This window comes from Hyaena hyaena, unplaced genomic scaffold (genome assembly GCF_003009895.1).
Source record: "Hyaena hyaena isolate Hyena2069 unplaced genomic scaffold, ASM300989v1 scaffold_20, whole genome shotgun sequence".
Classification (NCBI taxonomy): domain Eukaryota; kingdom Metazoa; phylum Chordata; class Mammalia; order Carnivora; family Hyaenidae; genus Hyaena; species Hyaena hyaena.
Genome location: NW_024080652.1, coordinates 5162399 through 5185660, shown reverse-complemented (window position 1 = coordinate 5185660; position 23262 = coordinate 5162399). Strand labels below are relative to the sequence as shown.

At 45.6% G+C, this 23262-nt stretch overlaps 2 protein-coding genes across 2 annotated transcripts in view; one reads left to right on the top strand and one right to left on the bottom strand.

The window, feature by feature from the left end:
- The window catches only part of CCZ1 (CCZ1 homolog, vacuolar protein trafficking and biogenesis associated), a 32971-nt gene extending 18530 nt beyond the window's left edge, over window positions 1-14441 (top strand). The window contains exons 11-15 of the mRNA XM_039226150.1: window positions 2423-2456; window positions 3092-3209; window positions 12316-12474; window positions 12952-13079; window positions 14093-14441. Of these exons, the coding sequence (XP_039082081.1) occupies window positions 2423-2456; window positions 3092-3209; window positions 12316-12474; window positions 12952-13079; window positions 14093-14148 (495 nt within the window). The 3' untranslated portion in view covers window positions 14149-14441. The remainder of the gene's footprint in view (window positions 1-2422; window positions 2457-3091; window positions 3210-12315; window positions 12475-12951; window positions 13080-14092) is intronic.
- Window positions 14442-16667: 2226 nt separating this feature from the next.
- RSPH10B (radial spoke head 10 homolog B) overlaps window positions 16668-23262 on the bottom strand; it is a 55583-nt gene continuing 48988 nt past the window's right edge. The window contains exons 19-20 of the mRNA XM_039226118.1: window positions 17740-17938; window positions 16668-16939 (exon numbers count right to left, since the gene is read on the bottom strand). Of these exons, the coding sequence (XP_039082049.1) occupies window positions 16765-16939; window positions 17740-17938 (374 nt within the window). The 3' untranslated portion in view covers window positions 16668-16764. The remainder of the gene's footprint in view (window positions 16940-17739; window positions 17939-23262) is intronic.

Genomic DNA, 23262 nt, shown 5'->3' with positions numbered 1-23262 from the left:
CTTTATAAGTCATTAGTTATATGCCCTCTTTAATTGCTCACGTTAGTGATTTACATCTCCTCTGTTTCACGTGGTCTAGCTGGTCCAGCTAAAGGTCTTTCAATTTTGCTCATCTTTTCAGAGAACCAACTTTCAGTGCTTGTCCTGTTATTTTTCTATTCTTTATTTCATTTATTTCCGCTCTAATCTTCATTCTCTTCTTTTGTCAGCTTGCTTTAGGCTTACTCTGCTTTTCTTTTTTCCAAGGTCTGAGGATGGAAGTTGAAGTTTTTGATTTGAGATCTTTTTTCTTTTTAGCATATGTGTTGACGGCTCTCAGGTTGTAAAGACTGCTGCTGTTAATACTCAGGCTCCATAGATATTCCTGAAGAGAGAGTCCTCCATCTGCCATTTGCCCGTAAAACACTTTCCCTCTGGAAAGTTAAATTGCTGGTTTTTATAATCTCTTCCAATTTTGTTGTTTGACTGAGGAGAGAGTCTGTGGGGCTCCTCGTGCCACCATTTTGCACGTCCTCCCGAGTCCTGGTCCTCTGTAGACCCTACTGGTCTGTATCTGGGGTAACCAGTGTGGTGTCTGAGACGAACATGTAGGTGACAGGGTCGGGGGGCAGGGGGACAGGACTGTCCATCAGCTGCCAGATGTTGGGAGAGTGGTGCTCTATCGTGTTCATTATGCCATTCTCTGTGCTTTTCTGTGTATTTGAAGTTCACGTTCTTAACCAGAGGCTTGCAAGGCACATTTGAAAAAACCAACCCATGAGGGGTCACCTGTGCAAATCCCTGCAGGAACCCTGCAGGTGGTGGACGTGAGGGAAGCAAGTGGATGGGGCTTCAGTGTGCAGGTACTGTGAAACCATCGCACGTGTCACAGCGAGGCCAGCGGCCACTCCCATCCACTGGGTGGCACCTTGGAAATGCACAGCTGGTCCCAGATGGCCTGATATTTCAGGAGAGGCTGGATGGTGGGTAGAATTTTGGTAGAAAACTAGTTGGCATCGAAGTCAAAATTACACAGAAGGAAACATCTATTGGATAGAAGTCACCTATGAGTCCCCAGTTTTGCTGTCTGTTTATAGGTGGGTGATCATCATGATTCGGTTACAAGCAGTGTAGACGTTCTCAAGCATGACTGTAGAACTCGAGTTGCAGCTGCTGGAGGCCAGGAGGTGAATGTGGGGAGAGGTGCAGAGATGAGGAAGATAAGTGTCCTTGTTTAAAAAGCAGCATTCCAGGGCACTTGGGTGGCTCAGCCAGTTAAGTGTCTGTGGTTCAGGTCATGATCACAGTTCATGAGTTTAAGCCAGACGGGCCTCTTCAGATCATGTGTCTCCCTCTCTCTGCTCCTCCCCTGCTCACACTCTGTCTCTCTCTCAAAAACATATAAAACATTAAAAGAAATTTTTTAAAAAATGCAGCAATCCATGGGTTGCCTGGCTGGCTCAGTCAGTTGAGCATGTGACTCTTGATTTCGGCTCAGGTCATGATCTCATGGTTCATGAGATTGCGCCCCGCGACGGTCTCTGCTCTGGCAGCACAGAGCCTGGTTGGTATTCTCCCACTTTCTCTGCCCCTCCCCCACTAGCGATCACCACCCCCCCCCAATAAATTTTTAAAATTGTAAGTAAATAGCAATCTAGGAGTTCATACCTGGGGCTGTGGTGTGAGAAATGGGCCACCTTACAGGTGACCAGTGGACAAACTAGAGTGGCTCTGAATGGCAGGGAAGAAAAGGAAGGCCAGTGAGGGGATATGAGTAGGGAACCAGTGTGACTTCTGAAGGGTACAGCGGTAGAGCCACAGCAGCTAAAACGGTCAGAAGTGGCTGCCTGGAGGTGCAGGCCTCCAAGATTGCATCTTTGTGTAGCTGTTCTACCACCGCGCTGTGATAAATGGAAACATTTTTGGTTATTTGATTTCTAGTCTGGCTACTGTAGCCAGTGTCATAACTGCAACATTTGCTGTAATCAAAAGGGAGACAAGGAGACATTAATTTGCTGTTTTTTTTAACTGTATTCATGAAGATTTTCAAACATACACAAAAATAGAGACGAGAATAATGACTCCCCAGGCACCCATCATGCAGCTTAATTTAATTAACAGGCTGCTAATCTTTCATCTGTCTTCTCTGCATGTTTTTTGCTAGAGCGTGTTTGATCCTGTCATTTCACTCATAAAAGCTTCAGTTTGCATCTCTAATAAAGGCGCCTGTTTTCACATAACCACTGTGTTATTAGCACTGCTGATACTTAATGTCACCTGATACCTATTCTGTGTCCACATTTCTCCAGTTAACCCCCCCACCCCCCACCCCCCAAAAAAATCACATGATTTAAGTGAAGATTCAGACAGGACCACTGCATTTGGTTATTGAAGTTCTTTTTTGGCGCCATTTTGTAATCTGTGGCTTGTTTTCTCTCCCCAGGCCATGAGTGCAGCCGTGTGCTTTATGATTGATGGTAGGTACCCACCGTATCTGACTTTAGCTTGAGTAGATAAGCCTTTTCTCTTTATAATTTGCCGTGTTCCCTTCTTAAACAATAACCGTGTTGTCACAGAGGCACCTTTAAGCACGGCTCCCCTCTGTGATCTCTGCCCTGGTAACTAGCTCGTGTTCGTATTTGTGATGTCCTAGGCTTCCTGCTTCCTAGCAGCAGGCCCTGGACACTTTTCTGTGCCTCCCTGCCTGTGACATGTTACAAAAAGACCTTTTGCACAGAGGAATTCATTGAGGTAATGTGTTGTAAAGCACCAGATAGCACCTGGGACGTGAGAGCCACATAGTGTTTGTTAAGTATTTGAGCTTCTTAGGTCTACCTGGAGTAGGCCGCCGATTCACAGCCCCACAAGGTGTGCTTAAATCACTATTCACAGTGAGACACGTCTTTGACTCTTTTTCACCTTAAGTAGAACTAATTTTGACTCTTCTCTTTCTCTTCGATTTGGGTGTGGAGGGAGATCCAGTCATTTAATTGTTTGATTTTCCAGATCAGGAACTTATTCACAGGAATACTGTGATTAAGACAGTTAGATGAATATTGAGCTTTTCAGTGCAAAGAATTGTAACAAAGCTGTTTTTTAAATCACCCGTTAGCATCTGTACAGCCTACGCTGGATTTTTGCCGAAGACTGGACAGTATTGTTGGGCCCCAGCTCACAGTGCTGGCATCAGACATATGTGAGCAGTTTAACATCAACAAAAGAATGTCTGGGTTTGTACTTTGCTTCGTGTTTACTCTCTAGCATTTAACTGGTTTGGGAAGAATAAGGGTGGCTTTTATTTAAGAATACGGGTGGTATCATCATCTGTGTTTTCTCTGAACCTAGAGAAAAAATCAGTCCCATCTGCAAAGCTCCCTGGAGAACGTTCCTAAGCCTTTCTGCTCCATGACGGTGGATGGTGGGGGGGGTGCTGATCTTCTGTGGACACATTCCCTCAGCTCTCCGCTGACTGTGGCATAAACGTACAGTGTTCGGCATGCTGGCTGTGCCTGTGGGCTGGACCTCCTGAGGCCCACCTCACACCCCCTTGACAAGCCCCGTTTGTGAAATTCACATAGCCAGCAGGGTTATGCCTCATGTGGACAGAAAGCACACTGCCTCTCGTGCGGAAACGTGTGAGGTGAAGGTAGCTGCGATGTAGGCACTGGGCCCAAGTCTTATGCCGTGTGCAGGGCTCTCACTCAGTGTGGGGAGACTCATATTCAACTCCTCTTAGCTCTGAGAACACTGGAGGGTCATTGAACCTTCTCTTTCTCTCTCATTGTAAGCTCAGATCGCTGGAAAGATTAAGTGAGCTCAGGGGAAGTACTTGGAGAAACAAAAGCCCTCTTTGTATGATGTCCCACATATTTAAGAAGGTACTAATGTGTGAATTTACGTGTTTACAGGGATGCCCTGCTGGGTGTGTGGTCTTAGGGAAGCACCAGCCTGTAGAGCGGTCCTAGACAGGGCAGGTGGAGGCCTGTGTGGCCGTGGTGTGTGCATGTGGGTTGTTCCCAGCCGCAGCTTACTTGGCATGAGAAAAGATCAGGCTGAGAAGTGAGTGCACCCGCCCGCTCTGCATCTTGGGGCACCGCGCGCTGTTTAAGTCTTTCACCATGAAACTTCCAGATTGTCTTTTCTGAAGGCAGCAGCAGTGAGTCAGGTCTGTTTGGTATCGTGCAAGATACGAACTGTGGAGTGGAGAGAGGCAAGGTGTGGTTCTCTGCTTCCCTAAGGCCCTGGGACACTGCTGGGCACGTCTGCCTGTGCTTTCCACGTGACGCCTGCCAAGTAACTCGGCGACAGACATGAGAAGTGGTCCTCCTGTCGGGCGCCTTCTGTCCTGTAAAGAAGGTTAACTGTCCTTGGGGATGTACCAAAATCACACCCATTTTTCTCTTTGTATAACTTTGGTTTTGCTGTTTTTTGTAATATACAATTGGAGATTTATATTTAGTTCATTTAATTAGTCATTTCCATTAGATTTTTTTTTTACAAATAGTTTATTGTCAAATTAGTTTACACGTAACACTCAGTGCTCATCCCCACAAGTGTCCTCCTCCATGCCCATCCCCCCCCCCCCCCCACATCCATCAGTCCTCAGTTTTTGTCAGCATTCAAGAGTCTCTCATGGTTTGCCTCTCTCCCTTTCCCCCACCATTTCCGCCCTTCTTCTCCCCCTTGTTCCTCCGTCAAGTTCCTCCTAATCCTCCTATACGTGCAAACATATGATATTTGTCCTTCTCTGCCTGACTTATTTTGCTCAGCAGAACACCCTCAAGGTCCATCCATGTTTCTACATATGGCCAGATTTCATTGTTTCTCATTGCCATGTAGTATTCCATGGTATAGATAAACCACATCTTCTTGATCCATTCATCTGTTGATGGACACTTAGGCTCTATCCATGTTTTAGCTATTGTGGAGAGTGCTGCTATGAATACTGGAGTACATGTGCTCCTATGCCTCAGCATTTCTGTATCCCTTGGGTAAATTCCTAGCAGTGCTATTGCTGGGTCATAGGGGAGTTCTATTGTTAGTTTCCTGAGGAACCTCCACACTGTTTTCCAGAGGGGCTGTACCGATTTACATTCCCACCAACTGTGTAGGAGGGTGCCCGTGTCTCCACATCCTCGCCAGCATCTAGAGTTCATTTCCATTAGATTTTTGTCTTCAGTGTCGTATTTGTGGCTTTCCACCCCAGTATCCTAAAAATGGGCCAGTTGGGAGGACACCTGGGTGGCTCATTTAGTTAAGCATCCAACTTTTGATTTCGACTCAAGTGATGATCTCTTGGTTTATGAGTTTGAGCCCGACGTGGGGCTCTGTGCTGACAGTATGGAACCTGCTTAGGATTCTCTCTCTCCCCCTCTGTCTCTGCCCCTCCCCTGCTCACTCACTCGCTCGCTTGCTCTAAAAAAATAAACTAAAAAAAAAGTCATTTTTATCCCCAGTACTTTGATGATTTAATCTTCTGTGTTTCAATCTTTAATTCACCTGGAATTTTTAAGGGCCAGAGGAAGGAAGATATTTTCCCCCAAGTTGATAGTTTCAAGAAAGGACAGGGCCTTGGATATTACTAATTATCTAATTTCATTAGAAAGCAGTCTTCTCTCTGATACCTTATTAGAAAAATTTCCAGACATAGAAAGGTTGAAAAATGACACAGTGAACGCACACGCAACCCCCTATGTAGATTCCACAGTTAGCACTTGGCCGTGTTTGGTTTAGCACAGCTCCGTCTGTCACGGGGGACGGGTTTTGACAGTTACCAGAACACCGTGTAGTATCAGCAGCGCCTGGAAGGTGGGGCACCTGGAAAGCTTGATGGTAAAGCATACAACTTAGGGCCATTCCCAAGCACCAGGGTCTCCAGAGGCATGTTGTTTTTGACTTTGAAAGTTGACCTGGGGCGCCTGGGTGGTTCATTTGGCTAAGCATCTGACCTTAGCTCAGGTCATGATCTCATGGGTTTGTAAGTTCGAGCCCCACATTGTTCTCTGTACTGTCAGTGCAGAGCCTGCTTCGGATCCTCTGTCTCCCTCTCTCTTCGCCTCCCCTGTTTGTGCTTTCTGTCTGTCTCTCAAAAATAAACCTGTAAAAACAATTTTTTTAAGTTGACCTTAGAGTTGCTCTGGATGCATCTGAGGTTTTATATGTAAGTGGCTCTCACTTGCCAAACCATAAGTATCAGCTGACAGAAGGAAATGCTTTTGAGTACAAAAGATAAAGCACTCTTCTTCTGGAAATCTTCCTGACCCAGATCTAATCGTTTTACCAGCCAGTCCCAGGACCCGGAAGAAGGGAGGCAGGCCTGAGGGAGGCGAGACACCCCTGCATCGGCTCCTCCAGGCCATTGCTGGGACATGGAGTGTTGTGTTCAGTGCCCAGCTGTCCTGAGCCCAGGACAGGCCAGCACCAAGACCTGCGTGTCTGGCTCTTCTCTCAGCCCCACCCCCACTGGACAGCACCCGTGGGGCTAGCTCAGGGCGTAGCATTCAGTGTCGAATCCCTACACAGAAGCTACAGTTTGTAATGCTCTTTATGAAATTGAGGTCACCCCTTGAAAGAATGGCACGAAGTAGGTTTGTTTGGTCTTTGGTTTCTTTTTCTAATATTTATTTTTAAGAGAAAGAGTGTGAGGTGGGGAGGGGCAGAGAGAAAGGGAGACACAGTCTGAAACACGCTCCAGGCTCTGAGCTGTCAGCACAGAGCCTGACTCGGGGCTTGAGCTCAATGTGCCATGAGATTATGACCTGAGCCGAAGTCGGACACTTAACTGACCGAGCCACCCAGGCACCCCAAATCTTTGGTTTCTATTTTATGACACCTCAACCTTTTTCTACTCATGGACCTACAGTTCAATTATTTTAAATCTTTTTTGAGAGTAATTTATGGCCTTAGTTTTTTAATTCAAAAATATAAATATTGTATCTTTTTAGACTTGTACACATATGTAAACTGTGGCATACACAGTGTTCCTCACTGATGGGTTTTTTTAAAATGTCTATTTATTTTGAGAGAAAGAATCCCAAGCAGGCTCCACACTGTCAGCGCAGAGCCTTATGCAAGGCTTGATCCCACAAACTGTGAGATCATGACCTGAGCCAAAACCAAGAGTTAGACACTCAACTGACAGAGCTACCCAGATGCCCCTTTACTGATGGGTTTTTTAAAACAGATCATGCTGTAAATCTGTAGCTTTTAAAAACTATGTGGCATGAACATAATTTTAAACCAACAAATATGGACCTGCCTGTTATGTTTCATGACTTCTCGGTACTTAATTGGATAGATGCGTTCTGTTTGTTTAGCTGCTGTTCCAGTGATGGGTAGTTGCTTCCGGCTGGTAGCATTCAAATAGGCCTGACATCTACTCATCCTCTTAGATGTCTGAAGAGTGGAGGACTGGGGCAGAAGGAATGCTCAGTGACAGCCATCTCCCACAAGGGGCGGTGCCACCTCTTCAGGTCTGCCAGCTGATGCTGAGGTTGACGTTTCTGTCTCTTCCACAACTTGCATGGCTGGGTCCATTGGCTCTTCCCAATGAACTGCTTTATATCTTTTCTTTTACGTCAGTGCTCTTAACGTAAGAAGGGTACTTCAGTCATATCATATATGTTTTTCTAACTTTGGTTTTACTGTTTTTTATAATTTGGGATTTATACATGGTCAGTTTTATTGGTCATTCCCTATAGATTTCTGTTTTCACTCTCATGCTTGCAGCTTTCCACCCCAGTAGCCTAAAAGTGTGCTGTTTCTATCTCAAGTACTTTTATGGTTTTATCTTCTGCGGCTCAGTATAATTCACCTGGAATTGATTTTTTTAATATAGTTTATTGTCAAATTGGCTAACATACAGTGTGTACAGTATGGTCTTAGTTTGGGGGGTAGATTCTCGTGGTTCATCACTTACATACAACACCCAGTTCTTGTCCCAACAAGTGCCCTCCTCAGAGCCCATCGCCTATTCCCCCCTCCACACCCCACCTACACTCAGTTTGTTCTCTGTATTTAAGAGTCTCTTATGGTTTGTCTCTCTGTTTGTAACTATTTTTCCCCTTCCTTTTCCCCATGGTCTTATGGGGAAAGTTCTCCAGTTTCCCCTATGAGTGAAAATGATATCTGTCTTTCTCTGATGGACTTATTTCACTCCGCATAATACCTTCCAGTTCCATCCACATTGCTGCAAATGGCATGATTTCATTCTTTCTCATTGCCAAGTAGTATTCCATTGTGTGTATAAACCACATCTTCTTCATCAGTTGGTGGGCATTTAGGCTCTTTCCATAATTTGGCTGTTGTTGAAAGCACTGCTGTAAACATTGGGGTACATGTGCCCCTATGCATCAGCACTTCTGTATCCCTTGGATAAATTCCTAGTAGTGCTGTTGCTGGGTCATAGTGTAGATCTATTTTTAACTTTTTGAGGAACTTCACACTGTTTTCCAGAGGGGCTGCACCAGTTTGCATTCCCACCAGCAGTGCAAAAGGTTTCCGTTTCTCCACATCCACGCCAGCATCTGTTGTCTCCTGAGCTCTTAATTTGACTCTCTGACTGGGGTGAAGTGGTATCTCAATGTGGTTTTGATCTGTATTTCCCTGATGATGAATGATGTTGAGCATCTTTTCATGTGTCTGTTGGCCATCTGGATGTCTTCTTTGGAAAAGTGTCTATTCACTTCTGCCCATTTCTTCACTGGATTATTGTTTTTCGGGTGTGGAGTTTGGCAAGTTCTTTATAGATTTTGGATACTAACCTTTTATCCAGTATGCTATTTGCAAATATCTTTTCCCATTCTGTCGGTTGCCTTTTAGTTTTGTTGTTTCCTTTGGTGTGCAGAAGCTTTTTATCTCGATGAGGTCCCAATAGTTTTTTGCTTTTAATTCCTTTGCCTTTGGAGGTGTGTCAAGCAGGAAATTGCTGTGGCTGAGGTCAAAGAGGTTGTTGCCTGCTTTCTCCTCTAGGGTTTTGATGGTCTTCTGTCTCACATTTAGGTCTTTGATCCATTTTACCTGGAATTTTTAAGCACTAGAGGAAGGGCTCTAACTTAAGATATTTTCCCCCAAATTGAGAATTTTCTGAGTCTGAGGTATTCATTTCTATTTCATGTATGTCTCTTCATTAGCCAGTTCTGATACTAAATTTGAAAAGGTGTGAGGAAGAGGAGGTACAGAGGTGTTAGAAAAGGAGACCCTGGGGGCACCTGGATGGCGCAGTCAGGTAAGCTTCTGACTCTTGATCTCCGCGCAGCTCTTGATCTCAGGGTCATGAGTTCAAGCCCCAGGTTGAGCTCTGCACTAGGCGTGAAGCCTTTAAAAAAAAAGAAAAGGAGACTCCTGTGGGTAATTTTTACAGTCCTTTTTATCAGTCTCTTTGAAAGGATTCGTAAAAAAAGCAACAACCCCGTTGCTTAGGAGATTGAGGATGCAGTGAGGAGTGCAGCCATGGACTGGGTGTGGGTAACGATGAGACCTAGGACGCGATGCCAGGCAGGGGGGAGGCGAGGGCGGTGAGTTGGCCTGGCCGGCGTGCAGAGGTGGAACAGGGGGAGCGCGGGTGGAGAGGCCTTCCTTCCAGGGCACGGTTCACGTGCATATTCCAAGGGCTCAGCTGTGCCTCTTTATGCCCACCCTGGCCATGCAGAGGAGCAAGAGCTATAATGTGTAACTCCCACATTAAGACCAGATTTCCTTTTGACAATATCCTTATTGGCCAATTCATAATCTTCCCTTTTTGTTTGGCTTGTTAAGTGTAGAACAACCATCCTCACCTAGAAACCGTGTGTCTGGCAAACCTCAGCCTCCTGGAATGAGGCCCAGAACAAGTCAAGCCACCAGATGGCCTCGAGGCCCCAGCCAGACATTGACGTCCCCAGGGAAACGCTATAACAGTCAGACACCTACTGAACATCTGCTGGCTTCCTCCCGTGGCTCAGAGCCTGCAGTGACTTCCCTGGCATGCTTGGGGAATTTGGCAAGGTGGACACCTACCTGGTCGTTAAACGTCTCCATCCCTGGCAGCTCAATAAAACTGACGCCATTTATTCATGGGAAACGTCCCTGTGACCCTACCAATCACAGCTACTTGGGTTTTCAGCTGGTAGTAGAAGAAAGGGGCAAAGGGCAGATTGAAAATCTATTTTTTAATTTTTTTTTTTTAGTCTTTATTTTTGAGAGAGAGAGACAGAGCACGAGCAGGGAAGGAACAGAGAGGGAGGGAGACACAGAATCCGAAGCAGGCTCCAGGCTCCGAGCTGTCAGCACAGAGCCCGATGCAGGGCTCAGACTCATGAACTGTGAGATCATGACCTGAGCCAAAGTTGGACACTTAACCGACTGAGCCACTCAGGTGCCCTGAAAATCTTTTTTTAAAAAATGAGTGGACATACAAACTGAGACAGTAGAATATAGCCATGTAAGACAGGTCCCACCTTTCTGTGTTCTTCGTTACTGTGCTGTGGTCTCATCAACCTAACCTTATAACAAACCATCATGAAATCTGTAGTATTTCTCTGGGTTTGGTGTGTTTTACAATTGACGTCGTTAAGTGTACACAGCGTATTCTTTTTTAAGACGGCAAGAAATTTGTGTTTCTGTGTTTAGGAGGGGAAATGGTTTGGTGTCTAAAAGGAGTCCAGCTCTCTGGAAAAGATACAAGCTGACCATGGCTCCTGCTCCTTCAAAACGAGTGCACCGTTCGTCAGATGGTCCTTGTGGTGTAACTAAGAAGCCTGTAGGGTGGACGTTGTCCTTGGTTTCACTGTGAGCAGGTCTCTCCTCCTGTCATCAGCAGTACAACTTAGTAGTGAAAGAGCAGGTAGCAGTGTTTCTGTTTCTGTTCTTATGTTCCCCTCGCCGAAGGCAGAGTGGAAAGAGGCCACATCTGCCCCTGTCATAACCACTAAACATTGGCTCATGTGAATCTCCATCGGGGGTGCCAAAGAAATCGTTGAGGTCTTCTGAGAAGGGCATTTTACACATTCCGGATGAGGGAAACATGGAGGCCACAGAGAGCGTTTTGGGGTTAGAGGAGCCAGAACTGTAGTCCCGATCGAGGTTGGGTGGCAGTTTGTCTACCCACACAACTAAATTCACAACTCTTGCTAAGCATCTTTGAAATGTTTCGTCTTTCCGGTGTTTCTTGGGGTTATACTTGCTCTTCTAGTTTTAGGGACTGACTGAAAACATATTCTGGTTTTATAAGAGTTCTCTCTTCATTTTCCTGGAAACTAAGCCATCCACATTCTTTCTTTGCCTAGATGTAAAGTAATACAATAGTAACCCACTTGTCCGGAGGTCGGATTTCCGGCACCCTCAGCCCAGCAGAACATGGCTGCTAACCCTGAAGTAAGCAGAGAAGGCTTCCGAGTCCCCCAGTGGCAGGGCTGCTCAGGCTGTCCCCAGACCCCAGGGTGTCACTTACGTAAGGGTGCAGTGAGAGGGAGGGCGGGGGGTCCTGGGAGCTGAGGCCTAGCTGTCGGAGTGATTCCGTGAGGAGTCGGGTCTCTGACTTGGGAGGTGGCGTAGTAGCACTGTCCAGTCATTCCAGACAATAAGAGATGCATTCCAATCAGAATACTCCTTACTCTTCAGCAGAAGTGCCGGATATGTCTTAGAATGGTCTCCATGTAGGGCGATGAACGCTTTGCGACTCAGACTGGCAAACTTCAATTCTGTGGCAGATTAAGTGCAGGGAGCACGTTCGTTCCCCGACACTGAGGGCTGAATGGGCTGTTGCTCCTGCAGCGGGTCAGCAAACAGCTTCTGCAGAAGGCCACGTAATGCATACTCCAGATCCTGGCAGCTGAGTATCTTGCAAATACTCACATGTTGTTGAATTGTGAAAACAGCCATAGACGATACCTGAACATACGGGTGTGGCCGTGTTCCAATAAAACTTTATTTTTAAAATGGCCACATTTGGTCCCAGGGCCACTCATGTGTTTGCTGACCCCTCTGCTAGAAGACAAGATGGCCTGTATTTAGGTTGCATTTGTTTTTAAAAAGGCAAAATCAGCGAATAATCAAGTGATTGCCATTTCCAAAGCACTGTTATTGGGGAAATCATCACAAAATGGTTATAATACTGATTTTTCAAACCCTAAACTTCAGCTTTTTGGAAAATTGCAGAATACCTCATAGATATCAAAGAAGTTACTAGGGAATGAAGAGCCTGTTACATCCTAACTGAGATTCTTGATTTGAAGGCCCAGCCATCGAAAATACCAGGCCTCACTTAGCCATATGGATTTAAGCTTTTAACAGCGTAGTTGTATTATTTGGAGAATTACTCTTTGAGGCTGTTACCATTTTGATGACGTGTTTTCACAGGTCTGAAAAAGAACCCCAGTTTAAGTTTATCTACTTCAACCATATGAATTTAGCAGAGAAAAGTACGATTCACATGAGGAAAACCCCGAGTGTGTCGCTCACATCCGTGCATCCGGATTTGATGAAGATTCTGGGGGACATCAACAGTGACTTTACTAGGTAATTCTAAGACCTTCTCAAAGCAGGTGTCCCTTTTCTAGAGAGAAGAGATGTTGAAGGAAACCTCTTCAAAGCCGAGCCGCCCGGAGCCGCCTCAGAGGCCCCACTTGTGGACAAATCACTAGGCCCCCAGGCCACTGGCTACTTGCACAGACTTTTCAAATGGCTAGTTTCCTTTTTTTCTTTTTTTTTTTTTAAATGTTTGAGAGAGAACATGTGCAAGCCGGGGGTCGGGGGGGAAGAGTTGGGATGGTGGAGGGAGAGAGAGAGAGAGAGAGAGAGAGAGGATCACAAGTAGGCTCTGTGCTGACAGACAAACCATACTGTGAGATCGTGACCTGAGCCAAAATCAGGAGTTAGCACTCAGTGAACTAAGCCACCCAGGCGCCCCTAGTTTCTGGATTCTTAGCTGAGAGTGTGTTTGGTGCTCCAGCTAAACAGCTGACAAACTTGCATGTTGGAACGTGTGCCTTGCAGGGTGGACGAGGACGAGGAAATCATCGTAAAAGCAATGAGCGACTACTGGGTGGTCGGGAAGAAGTCTGACCAGCGGGAGCTGTATGTTATCCTGAATCAGAAAAATGCAAACCTGATCGAAGTAAATGGTAAATAGACCCCAGCCCGGGAGCGGAACTGCAGCCCCGTCTGTGTGCTCTGAGACCCACTAGGGAAGGGACATGACTGTCAGGGTGTCAAAGGAAACCGTCCTTTGATCCGTCCTGTGTTCTCCTGAAGCACAGTTCCTTGCAAAAGTTGTGAAAAAGTCCCTGTATTTTGGGAAAGTGGGCAGTGGCCAAAGGAAAATTATTTTCTCTAATGAGCTAAAAGAAAAGAAATCCCAAGGCTTCATAGGCTGTGTGTACAGATGTCTCCTTCAGTTCCCGGTGACCAGAGACCCACCCACAGCAGAGCGGGCCGGCTCACTGGCAGTTTCCAGGCCCCGTCGCGTGCGCTGTGGTTCCCGCAGTGACCTTGGCTGACCCTGACAGCTTTTGCCCTGGGGCGAGTCCCCTCTGTGGCATCCGGCTCCCTTGTGCCACATGCAGCCTGGAGCAAGGAGTGGGCCGTCTGGGGGAGCGCCGTGCATAGGAGGACAGTTAGTGTGAGGTTGCGCTCCCCACACACACCCGCTGGGACACTGTACGGTTCTCTCCTGTCAGCATGAGTAGTGACACAGGTGCCCATTAGAAACCTCAGGGAGCGCCGCCCCTTGCAGTGGGAATTGAGCGGTGTCAGGCTGGCCCCGCCCCTGCAGAGCACTTGACTGACAGCCTGGGCGGCAGCTCCGGTTTCTGGGCTGTTGTACCCAATGGCCCCACGTTTTAGACATTGGGCTCCAGCCCCCTAGCTGGTGGGTGTCTCAGGCGCTTGTGAGGCAGTCCGGCACCTTCCCCAGGCCGGAGGAGCGCACATGATTTTGACACAGCACTGACACCCTGGGGCACATGAGGCTTTTGTCCCCTGTCTCTTGCCCAGGCCCAAGACTGAAGGTCAGCAAATGCAGCCATTTCCTCACAGCTGTATTCCATAAGAGCTTAAGTGACCAGTCTGCGTGTCTGTAGCATAGACCCTTCTCAGTGGAAACCTATTTCTCACTCCCCATTTCTGTTTTCTGCAGAAGAGGTGAAGAAACTGTGTGCGACGCAGTTCAATAACATATTCTTCCTGGACTGACGGATAATGGCTCGCCGGAACGTCTTGTAAAAATCAACTCCGCAGGCATTCTGTTTACCCCTGCAGGTTTTCGGTCATATTATTGACTGACTTAATGACAATAGTAAAGCAATACTTGCTTTGAAGAATCAAATTTCTACTCAGTCTGATGATCCCCTGGGGTTTTTAGATTTTAAATATTTATGTGGAAATAATTAAAGGTAGTTGGCTACATCTCCCATCATTCCATTCTTTTGAATTATGTGAATATTTTACTGGAAACTAAGACTAATAAATTGTTAAGGTTTTTACAATTCTGGTTTTGCTTTGAGTCTCTCGCTGTTGGCTGTTTGCAGCCCACTCCACCCCATGGGCCCCGGCTCTGGCTCATCCTTGGGATTTTCTAGCCGCTAGAGCTTCCCAGAATTCAGGTCCCTCCCCATCACTAGGCCTACAGTGGCAAACTCTGAGCCATTTGCCCAGAGTAGTTGTGAGACCTTGGTTTTTCTTGAGTACTGATGTGATTTTTAGACCGTGTATCATAGAAAGGACCTCAGTGAAGTGCCCCAGCCATGGTCTCAGCGTAAAGCATCTGCACTTGTCATGTAGAAGTCCCACGTGGCCACAACTGCCTGCATCTTCACAGCTGAGACAGAACTTGGCTGGATTTAATTTTTTTTTTTTTAATGTTTATTTTAGACACAGATTGTGAGCAGGGGAGGGGCAGAGAGAGAGGGAGACACACAATCCGAAGCAGGCTCCAGGCTCTGAGCTGTCAGCACAGTGCCTGATGCAGGGCTTGAACCCACAAACCATGAGATCATGACCTGAGTTAAAGTTGGGCACCTGACTGGGCCACCCAGGTGCCCCTGGATTTTATTTAACAATTGGTAGTCTGGACACCCCAGTTTAGGGGGAAACTAGCCAGGCAGGGTCTGGGAAAACTGGTACCACCCTAGCTCCATAGGGTGTCTCACTGTTTGCCCTCACGCAGCCCGCATGAGCCCGTTACGTCAAGGCCGGAGGGCGGATGACTTCTTGTCCATCTGGAACACGCTTGTCGTTCCTGTGTCTTACGTAATTTACAGTTTCATTATGAAATCCTGAATCACTCTTAACCCTTGAGCTACTTGAGGTTGTGTTTTAGTTTCTGGTGATGGCCTTCCTGTATTGTGCTTTCGTTGCTGACTTAGTAATTGTAGCACAATGACATCATCATCTCGAATGTATCCTTTGAAGTTGTACTTTTCACCATCAAATGCAGTCCATCTTTATTCTCTTTTGCGGTCTTGTTTCTGTGTGTTCAAAGTTTTTAGTTTCCTTTCTTAAAATATCTATCCCCACTAAATTTTTGTCTTTTTGATCTGTTTTTTTTGTAATTCTGCCAGCTTTTGCAAGGCTACTAAGATTCTGATGAATAATGCATCTTTTTGGTTGTTGGTCTTTTTATTTTTTCTAGCTTTATCCCTGTTATGCAGATACTTGCTTTAAATTCTGTTCTTTTTAATACTGCTCACTATTCCAGTCATCTTGATTAGAGTTTCTTGGTCCATCTTTATCCATCTCTATTTTTATCCTTTTTAAGTTTTTTCATTTTGAGAGAGCGAGAAGGGGGAGGGGCAGAGAGAGAGGGAGAGACCGAATGCCAAGCAGGCTCCGCACTGTCAGTGTGGAGCCCGTTGCAAGGCTCTAACCCACGAACCACAAGATCACGACCTGAGCTGAAACTGAGTTGGGACGCTTAACTGACTGAGCCACCCAGGTGCTCTAAGAGGTTTCCCTTGTTAAGAGTTGGAGGGTTCTAATTTTTGTTAAGAGTTAAGTCTAAGAGGGTTCCTTGTTAAACATGGAAATGGGTTTCTGTTTTGAACCCAAGCTAATTATCTGGGGGCTTGGGGGGTGGGAAGGGAATCTGCTCACACTGGGGAGGTATATTGGCACTTTTCCCACCACCTCTGGCGATTTCAGTTTCCAGCTTCTTTCTTGGTTGTTTTCCCCTTTCCCCGGCTTCATGTTGGATGATCGTTTCCTTCCCTCCACTGGTTTGGACACTGGATTGTATTTTTATGCTTTTGGTGGTCACCCCAAATCATTAGCATAACACTGACAGAGACATCAAATTTCACTAGTGCTGATCCCACCTGTCCCTCAGCCTGTCCGCCATGGCTTCTTGTTCCTGCAGTGTCTGCGGAGCTGGGGAAGGGAAGGGGCCGGAGAAGACGCCACACCTGAGGACAGGGAGGACTGGGACACGGGGCGGTTAGAGGGGCAAAGGAGGAGGTCCAGGCTCAGGCAAGGGGCCTGAAGAAATGTTTAAGGTTGCCCACTGCCACCTGTCTTCTGGTGAGTTTTATCAGATTCTAAATTTCATCACCACAACCATGCTTTGATTAGAAAAAGAAAAAAATACATTGAACGCACCCTCATTTAATACCCACGTGTGTACTTTTATTCAGCTCTGTTTTCAGGCACGTCTGTGATCCAGCCATGTAAGAAACCTGAAATGCAGCAGCCCCGGCAGTATTTGAAAACCACTAAAATGAGGTAAAACACAATTTTATTGGTCAGGAAATGTGTTAGAGCTTCGATTCTGAGCTTTTACATCTGCTTGGGGTTCGTTTAAAACCCCGGTAACTGTTACTTCTTCTTCTTCTTGCTGGTGACAGGCTTGCTGGATTGAGGCACCATGGGGTCCTCTTTAGTGGGGCTTGTTGTGCAACTGGAGGAGAGGGCTTCCCCCGGCTCCTTGATCACAGTGATGTCCACCTCGTCGTCTTGTCTTCTGGTCTCTTCCTCTCTTAAGCTGTTGAGCCTAACACCAGAAGCAAACCCAGGGAGGTATCTTTATTCACTTCCGTACTTTGCGATCTCAAAACCAGTTTCACGCTGTGTGTGGTATAAAGTAGGCCATAGCTAGATTGCAACAGTTTTTGCAACCAACACTGTTAACCTCTCATCAAGTTGCCTCAAATGGAAAGGGTGGCCATACTCAGCCAGCCTGGAATGGCATTGTCACATAGCTAAGGTGACTTTTGAACCCCTTTCCTCTGTAGCAACTTAACCGCTAGTAAGTGGCCTTTAAAAATATTGTCATCTTTGCCCTTAAGTATAGTTTAATGCTTTCGTCAACAGACCACCCGGCTCAAGGCGTGCTTTGCAAAGAGCAGCCTTCAGCACCCTGGACAGATGTGACTACATGGTTCTCGACTGTGGTTCAAGAAAGGTCACTGAACAGCAGGTAGGGGGTGGCCACCACAGCCCTAGGGGGGATCATCTCCACTTACAGATGGGGAAACTGAGGCACGGTGACCGGCCCTGCCTGGGGCCACCCACGTGTCAAGGGGTAGGGTTGGGGGTCTGAACCCGGCAACCTAGCGCTGTGGCCTTTCCGCCACCATGTGGCATTGCTGCTCGGTGTGAGCCTTAGGGCCCCAGCGCCCTCACCCTCCGAGTGAGCCAGTGGCCGCAGGCACAACCCTTCCCTGCTGTCCTGCATTCTCGGCACCACCAGAGGAGCTGCCTCCCTCAGGAAGCCACACATGGCTAAAGTCAGGAAGAAAGGGCCAGGAGGTGCCCCTGGAGAAGGAGGGCTGAGGGGCTCTGGTAGGTCACCTGGCTTCCAGCTCTTCGTTCTCCAGCCTCTGCCGCTGGGCCACGGCTGCGTCGTGCAGCCTGTCTTGCTTGACTTTCTCCTTGAGGGCTTCTTCTCGTTTGTGTGCGTGGAAGAGCATGTTCACAAAAAAGATATACATACTTGTGACCCACACGGTGAGTTTTTCCTTTTGTTCATCCTTGGATTTCTCTTTTCTGTCTGGAAGAAAGTTTAAAATCCACATGAGGGGCAGCTGGGTGGCTCAGGTGGTTAAGTGCCCGATTCTTGGTTTCCGCTCAGGTTGTGATTTCATGGTTGTGGGATTGAGCCCCCTGTTGGGCTCTGCACTGAGTGGAGTCCACGTAGGACTCTCTCACCCTCTGCCCCCCACCACCCGTGCTCGCTTGCTCTCCCTAACAAAACTAGAGAAAATCAGCATGAATACAATTCCAGGTCTTCCACTTCCTACAATGGCTGAGTGTTCTCAAGTCCCATAAGATGGGGTGAAGCCGTGCTCCCTCCAAGCTTTAGAGGGTTAAGGGAACCACAGAATGTTCACTGACAACCTGAAACAAGGCAGGTTTGATCGTCAACATTTTGAGTTTCCTGGTATTTTTCTCTAAATGGTGTAAGTATTGGTTTTCTAAAATTAAAACTATGGAAAATTTGCATTTTCTGTGTTTCACAGGGAAAAAAACCTCTTTGTTATTGCATCCATTGTTTTTAAAGGCACTTTTCACTGAGAAAATAACAGATTTTTAACTCTGAATTAAATAGGAATGTGGGTAAATTTACTGACTTGGTAAGAGTTGCTTCACATCCACTGGAGCCAGCAGATCCCCACTCTGAAATGTGTTTAATAGCTGATTCTGGAAAGATCGTGCTTTGGGTAGTTGTGTGATATCCTCAAACTCCGGGTTCTCTCAAGACCGCAAGTATTCTTAAACTGTGTCTAGACCTTGGGCTTCTGGGCTGTGTGAGGGAGGGGCGAGGAGGGTGGGGACGGGTCCAATGGAAAGGTAGGGTTCTGTGAACACTTGACCCTCCCCGCCCAGGAGCCGCGTGGAGGGCACAGGGTGGAACACTGATAGGAAGAGACTTGATGCCCAAGCCAGATTTTACAAAGACCAGGGAAGCCTTCATGTGCACTTCCCGCCTGGGTCCCTAGGTTCTCAAACATCTGTGTAACCCGTGGCGGCCTCGGCTTGGGAGAGTGTGGTGCATGGAGGTAACCGATGAATAACAGCTCACTAGGATTGTGGAGCCAGGTCCAGATTCGGGGCACCGTGTCAAGGGGCTCGCACAGCCTCTCACTTAAGCAGCAGCAGGTGCAGTAGGTAAGAGCACAGACATGAGCCAAATAAGTTAGAGTCAAGGCTCAGCTCTGCCACTTCTTAGCTGCGCCTTAGTTCCCTCCTCTGCAAAAAAAAGGAACCATGGGATCCCCTCCTCACAGAGGTGAGTTCAAGTAAGCACTCAATGATAGGCTTGTGGCTTTCCCACAAGCCATGTTTGTCAAAGCAAATAATTACAAAATACAAGGCCACACACTAGGAGAAAGTATCTGCAGAACCTATCAGATGAAAGGATGACTTGTATCCAGGTTACAGAAATAACTCCTATTGTTGGCCTCAGTGACACAATTCAATAAAAAATTTAAACACACCATTAAGTGTTGGAGAGGATGTGGAGAAGCCAGTTCTTCTCATCTGTTACTGATGGTCTATAGAATGGTATGGCCAATTTAGGAAAACAGCCTGGCTATTTATTTTAACTGTGGATTTATTTTGAGAGACAGCAAGCAGGGGAGAGGGAGAGAGACAATCCCAAACTTCTAGCACAGAGCCTGATGCAGGGTCTATCCCACAATGGTGAGATCATGACCTGAGCCAAAATCAAGAAAACTGACTGAGCCACCCGGGTGCCCTGATACTCTCCTTGGGTTTTTTTTGTTTTTGTTTAATATTTTAAATATATTTTTGAGAGAGACAGAGCATGGGGGGGCGGGGGACAGAAAGAGGGAGAATCCAAAGCACGCTCCACAGAGCCCCATGGGGGGGCTCAAACCCACAAACCGTGAGATCATGACCTGAGCCGAAGTCTGGATGCTTAACTGACTGAGCCACCCCCTGGTGCTTTCCTTGTATCTTATTACTCCTCCCTTTCACCTTTTTGGGTTGAATGTTTAGGTTTTCTTGTTAATAGTGAAAACATATTAACACTATACCTTTTCCCAGGTTATAGTTTGACCATATCTCCTAGGGAATGCTTACATTATTTCAGTTTTCTAAGTATTCTCAAAAACGTAATTTTATTTTTTTCTGAGAATGTTTTTTGAATAAAGGATCTTCTATTTGGTTGTGGTTTTTGTTGTCATTTTGTTTTTGCTTTTTTTTTTTTTTTTCAATGTTAGCATGAGTTGGGTAGAGGGGCAGAGGGAGAGAGAAAAAGAATCTTAAGCAGGCTGCAAGCCCAGCACAGAACCTGACGTTGGGCTCAATCCTATAACCCTGGGATCATGACCTGAGCCAAAATCCAGACACTCAACCAAGTGCCAAGAGCCAGCCAAGTGCCCCATTTTTTTTTTCTTCTAACGTTGAAGGGGTTGTATACTTTTTTTTTTTTAGCTCAACACACTTGGCCCTTCTTTAATAGGAAGAGCACAGTAGCATTGGACGACCCCAGCAAAAGGAGAGGGGTGAAGTTGGAAGCCAGTGTGAACCCGGCCAAGTAATCACTTGGGAGTTGGTGAAGAGGAGGCAGCAGATAGAATGTTAGAGGTATTTTACCAGGAAAAGAGATATTAGGAGGAAGGGCCAACTAATCTCTCACAAAGCAGGGAAGAATATCAAATGGAAAAAAGACCAGTCTCTTCAAGCAAATGGTGTTGGGAAAACTGGATAGCACCATACCCGAAAATAAACTCAAAATGGATGAAAGACCTGCACATAAAATAGGAAGCCATCAAAATCCTAGAGGAGAAAACAGGCAACAACCTCTTTGACCTCACCTGCAACAACTTACTTGACATGTCTCCAGAGGCAAGGGAAACAAAAGCAAAAATAATCTGGCACCTCATCAAGATAAAAACCTTCTGCACAGCAAAGGAAACACTCAGCAAAAGTAAAAGACAACCAACAAAATGGGAGAAGGTATTGCAAATGACATATAATGGGCTAGTATCCAAATCTATGAAGAATGTATCAAACTCAACCCCCACCCCCCAAAAAAAACATCTAGTGAAGAAATGGGCAAAAGACATGAGGAGACACTTTTCCAAAGAAGACATTCATGTGGCAGACAGACACATGAAAAGATGCTCAATATCATACATCATCAGGGAACTACAAGTCAAAACCACAATGAGAAGGGTGCAGCATGGGTCAGTTAAGCATCCAACTTCAGCTCAGGTCATGATACCGCTGTCCATGAGTTCAAGCCCCACATCAGGCTCGGTGCTGACAGCTCAGAGCCTGGAGCCTGCTTCTGATTCTTTGTCTCCTCTCTGCCCCTCACCTTCTCACACTCTTTCTCTCTCCAAATAAGTATTTAAAAAATAAAAATAAACACAATAAAATACCACCCCACACCTGTCAGAATGGCTAAAATTAACTCAGGCAACAACAGATGTTGGTGGGGATGCAGAGAAAGAGGATCTCTTGCACTGCTGGTGGGAATGCAAACTGATGCAGCTATTCTGGAAAACAGTATGGAGTTTCCTCAAACTAACAATAGAACTACTCTATGACCCAGCAATTGCACTACCTGGTATTTGCCCAAAGATACAAAAATGCTGATTAGAAGGGGCACATACACCCCAATGTTTATGGCAGCACTATCGACAATAGCCAAAGTATAGAAAGAGCCCAAATGTCTATCGACTAATGAATGGATAAAGAAGGTGTGATATATATACACACACACAATGGAATGTTACTCTGCAATCAAAAAGAATGAAATCTTGCCATTTGCAACAGTATGGATGGAACTAGAGGGCATTATGCTAAGGAAAATAAGTCAGAGAAAGACAAATCTATGATTTCACTCATGCGGAATTTAAGGTAAAATACAGATGAACACAAGCAGGGGGAAGCAAAAGTAATATAAAAACAGAGAAGACAAACCACAGAGACTCTACCTACAGAGAACAAACTGAGGGTTGTTGGTGAGGTGATGCGTAGGAGAAAGGGGTGAAGGGCAATAAAGAGAACACTTGTTGGGCTAAGCACTGGGTGGTATATGTAAGTGATGAATCACTAAATTCTCTTCCTGAAATTATTATTACACTATATTAACTAACTTGAATTTTCTTAATGTAGAAAATATATATACATTAGGAATATGGGGCAACGATTAGAGTTTCACTGTTTTTAACTTGAGCATCTTGAAAAACCATCTTACACCATACACAAAAATAAAATGGATTAAAGACTTAACGAGAAAACGCCTAGAAGAAAATATGGGCTGTCATTGCTCTGACATCAGCCTTAGCAGCATTTTTGTAGATATGTCTCCTAAGGCAAGGGAAACAAAGGCAAAAATAGGCTATTGGGACTGTGCCAAAATAAAAAGACTTTGCACCGTGAAGGAAACCACCAACAAAACAAAAAAGGCAACCTACAAAATGGGAGGTGTTGGAAATGATATATCTGATAAGGGACTAAATAATATCCAAGATATATAAAGAACTTAACATCAAAAACAAATAATTATATTGATAAACAGGCAGAGGACCTGAATACACATTTTTCCAAAGAAGACGTCATCCAGGTGGCCAACAGACACATGAAAAGATGAATATCACTCGTCATCCAAAATGCAAATCAAAACCGCTGAGAGAAACCACCTGCACTGGTCAGAATGGCTAAAATCAAAAACACAAGAAACAAGTGTTGGCAGAGATGTAGAGGAAAGAGTCCTCATTCCCTGGTGGTGGGAATGCAAATTGGTGCAGCTACTCTGGAGAGAGAATAGGATGGAGGTTTCTCAAAAAATTAAAATTACCATATGATCCAGGAGTTCCACTACTGGGTATTTATCCAAAGAAAACAAAAATACTACTTTAGAAAAATATATGCACTCCTATGTTTATTGCAACAGTATTTACAATAGCCAAGAAAGGACAGCAACTCAAGTGTCTGTCCAAAGGTGAATGCATAAAGCTGTGTGTATTTGTATAAATATGTACACAAGTATGTATGTATATACACACATTGATATACATACATCTAACGGAATATTACTCAGCCATAAAAAAGAATAAGATCTTGCCATGTGCAAAAATGTGGATGGACTGCGAGGGTATAATATTCAGCAAAGTCAGAGAGACAAATGCCATTTGATTTTACTCAAATGTGGAATTTAAGAAACAAAACAAATAAATAAAGAAAAAAGAGACAAACTCTTGAATACAAAGAATTGGTCATTGCCGGGAAGGCAAATGGGGTGGGTGACATTTTAAAAGTGAGTTCAGGGTACACTTATCTTGATGAGCACAGAGTAATATATAAAATTATTGAACCCTATTGTACACCTGCAACTAA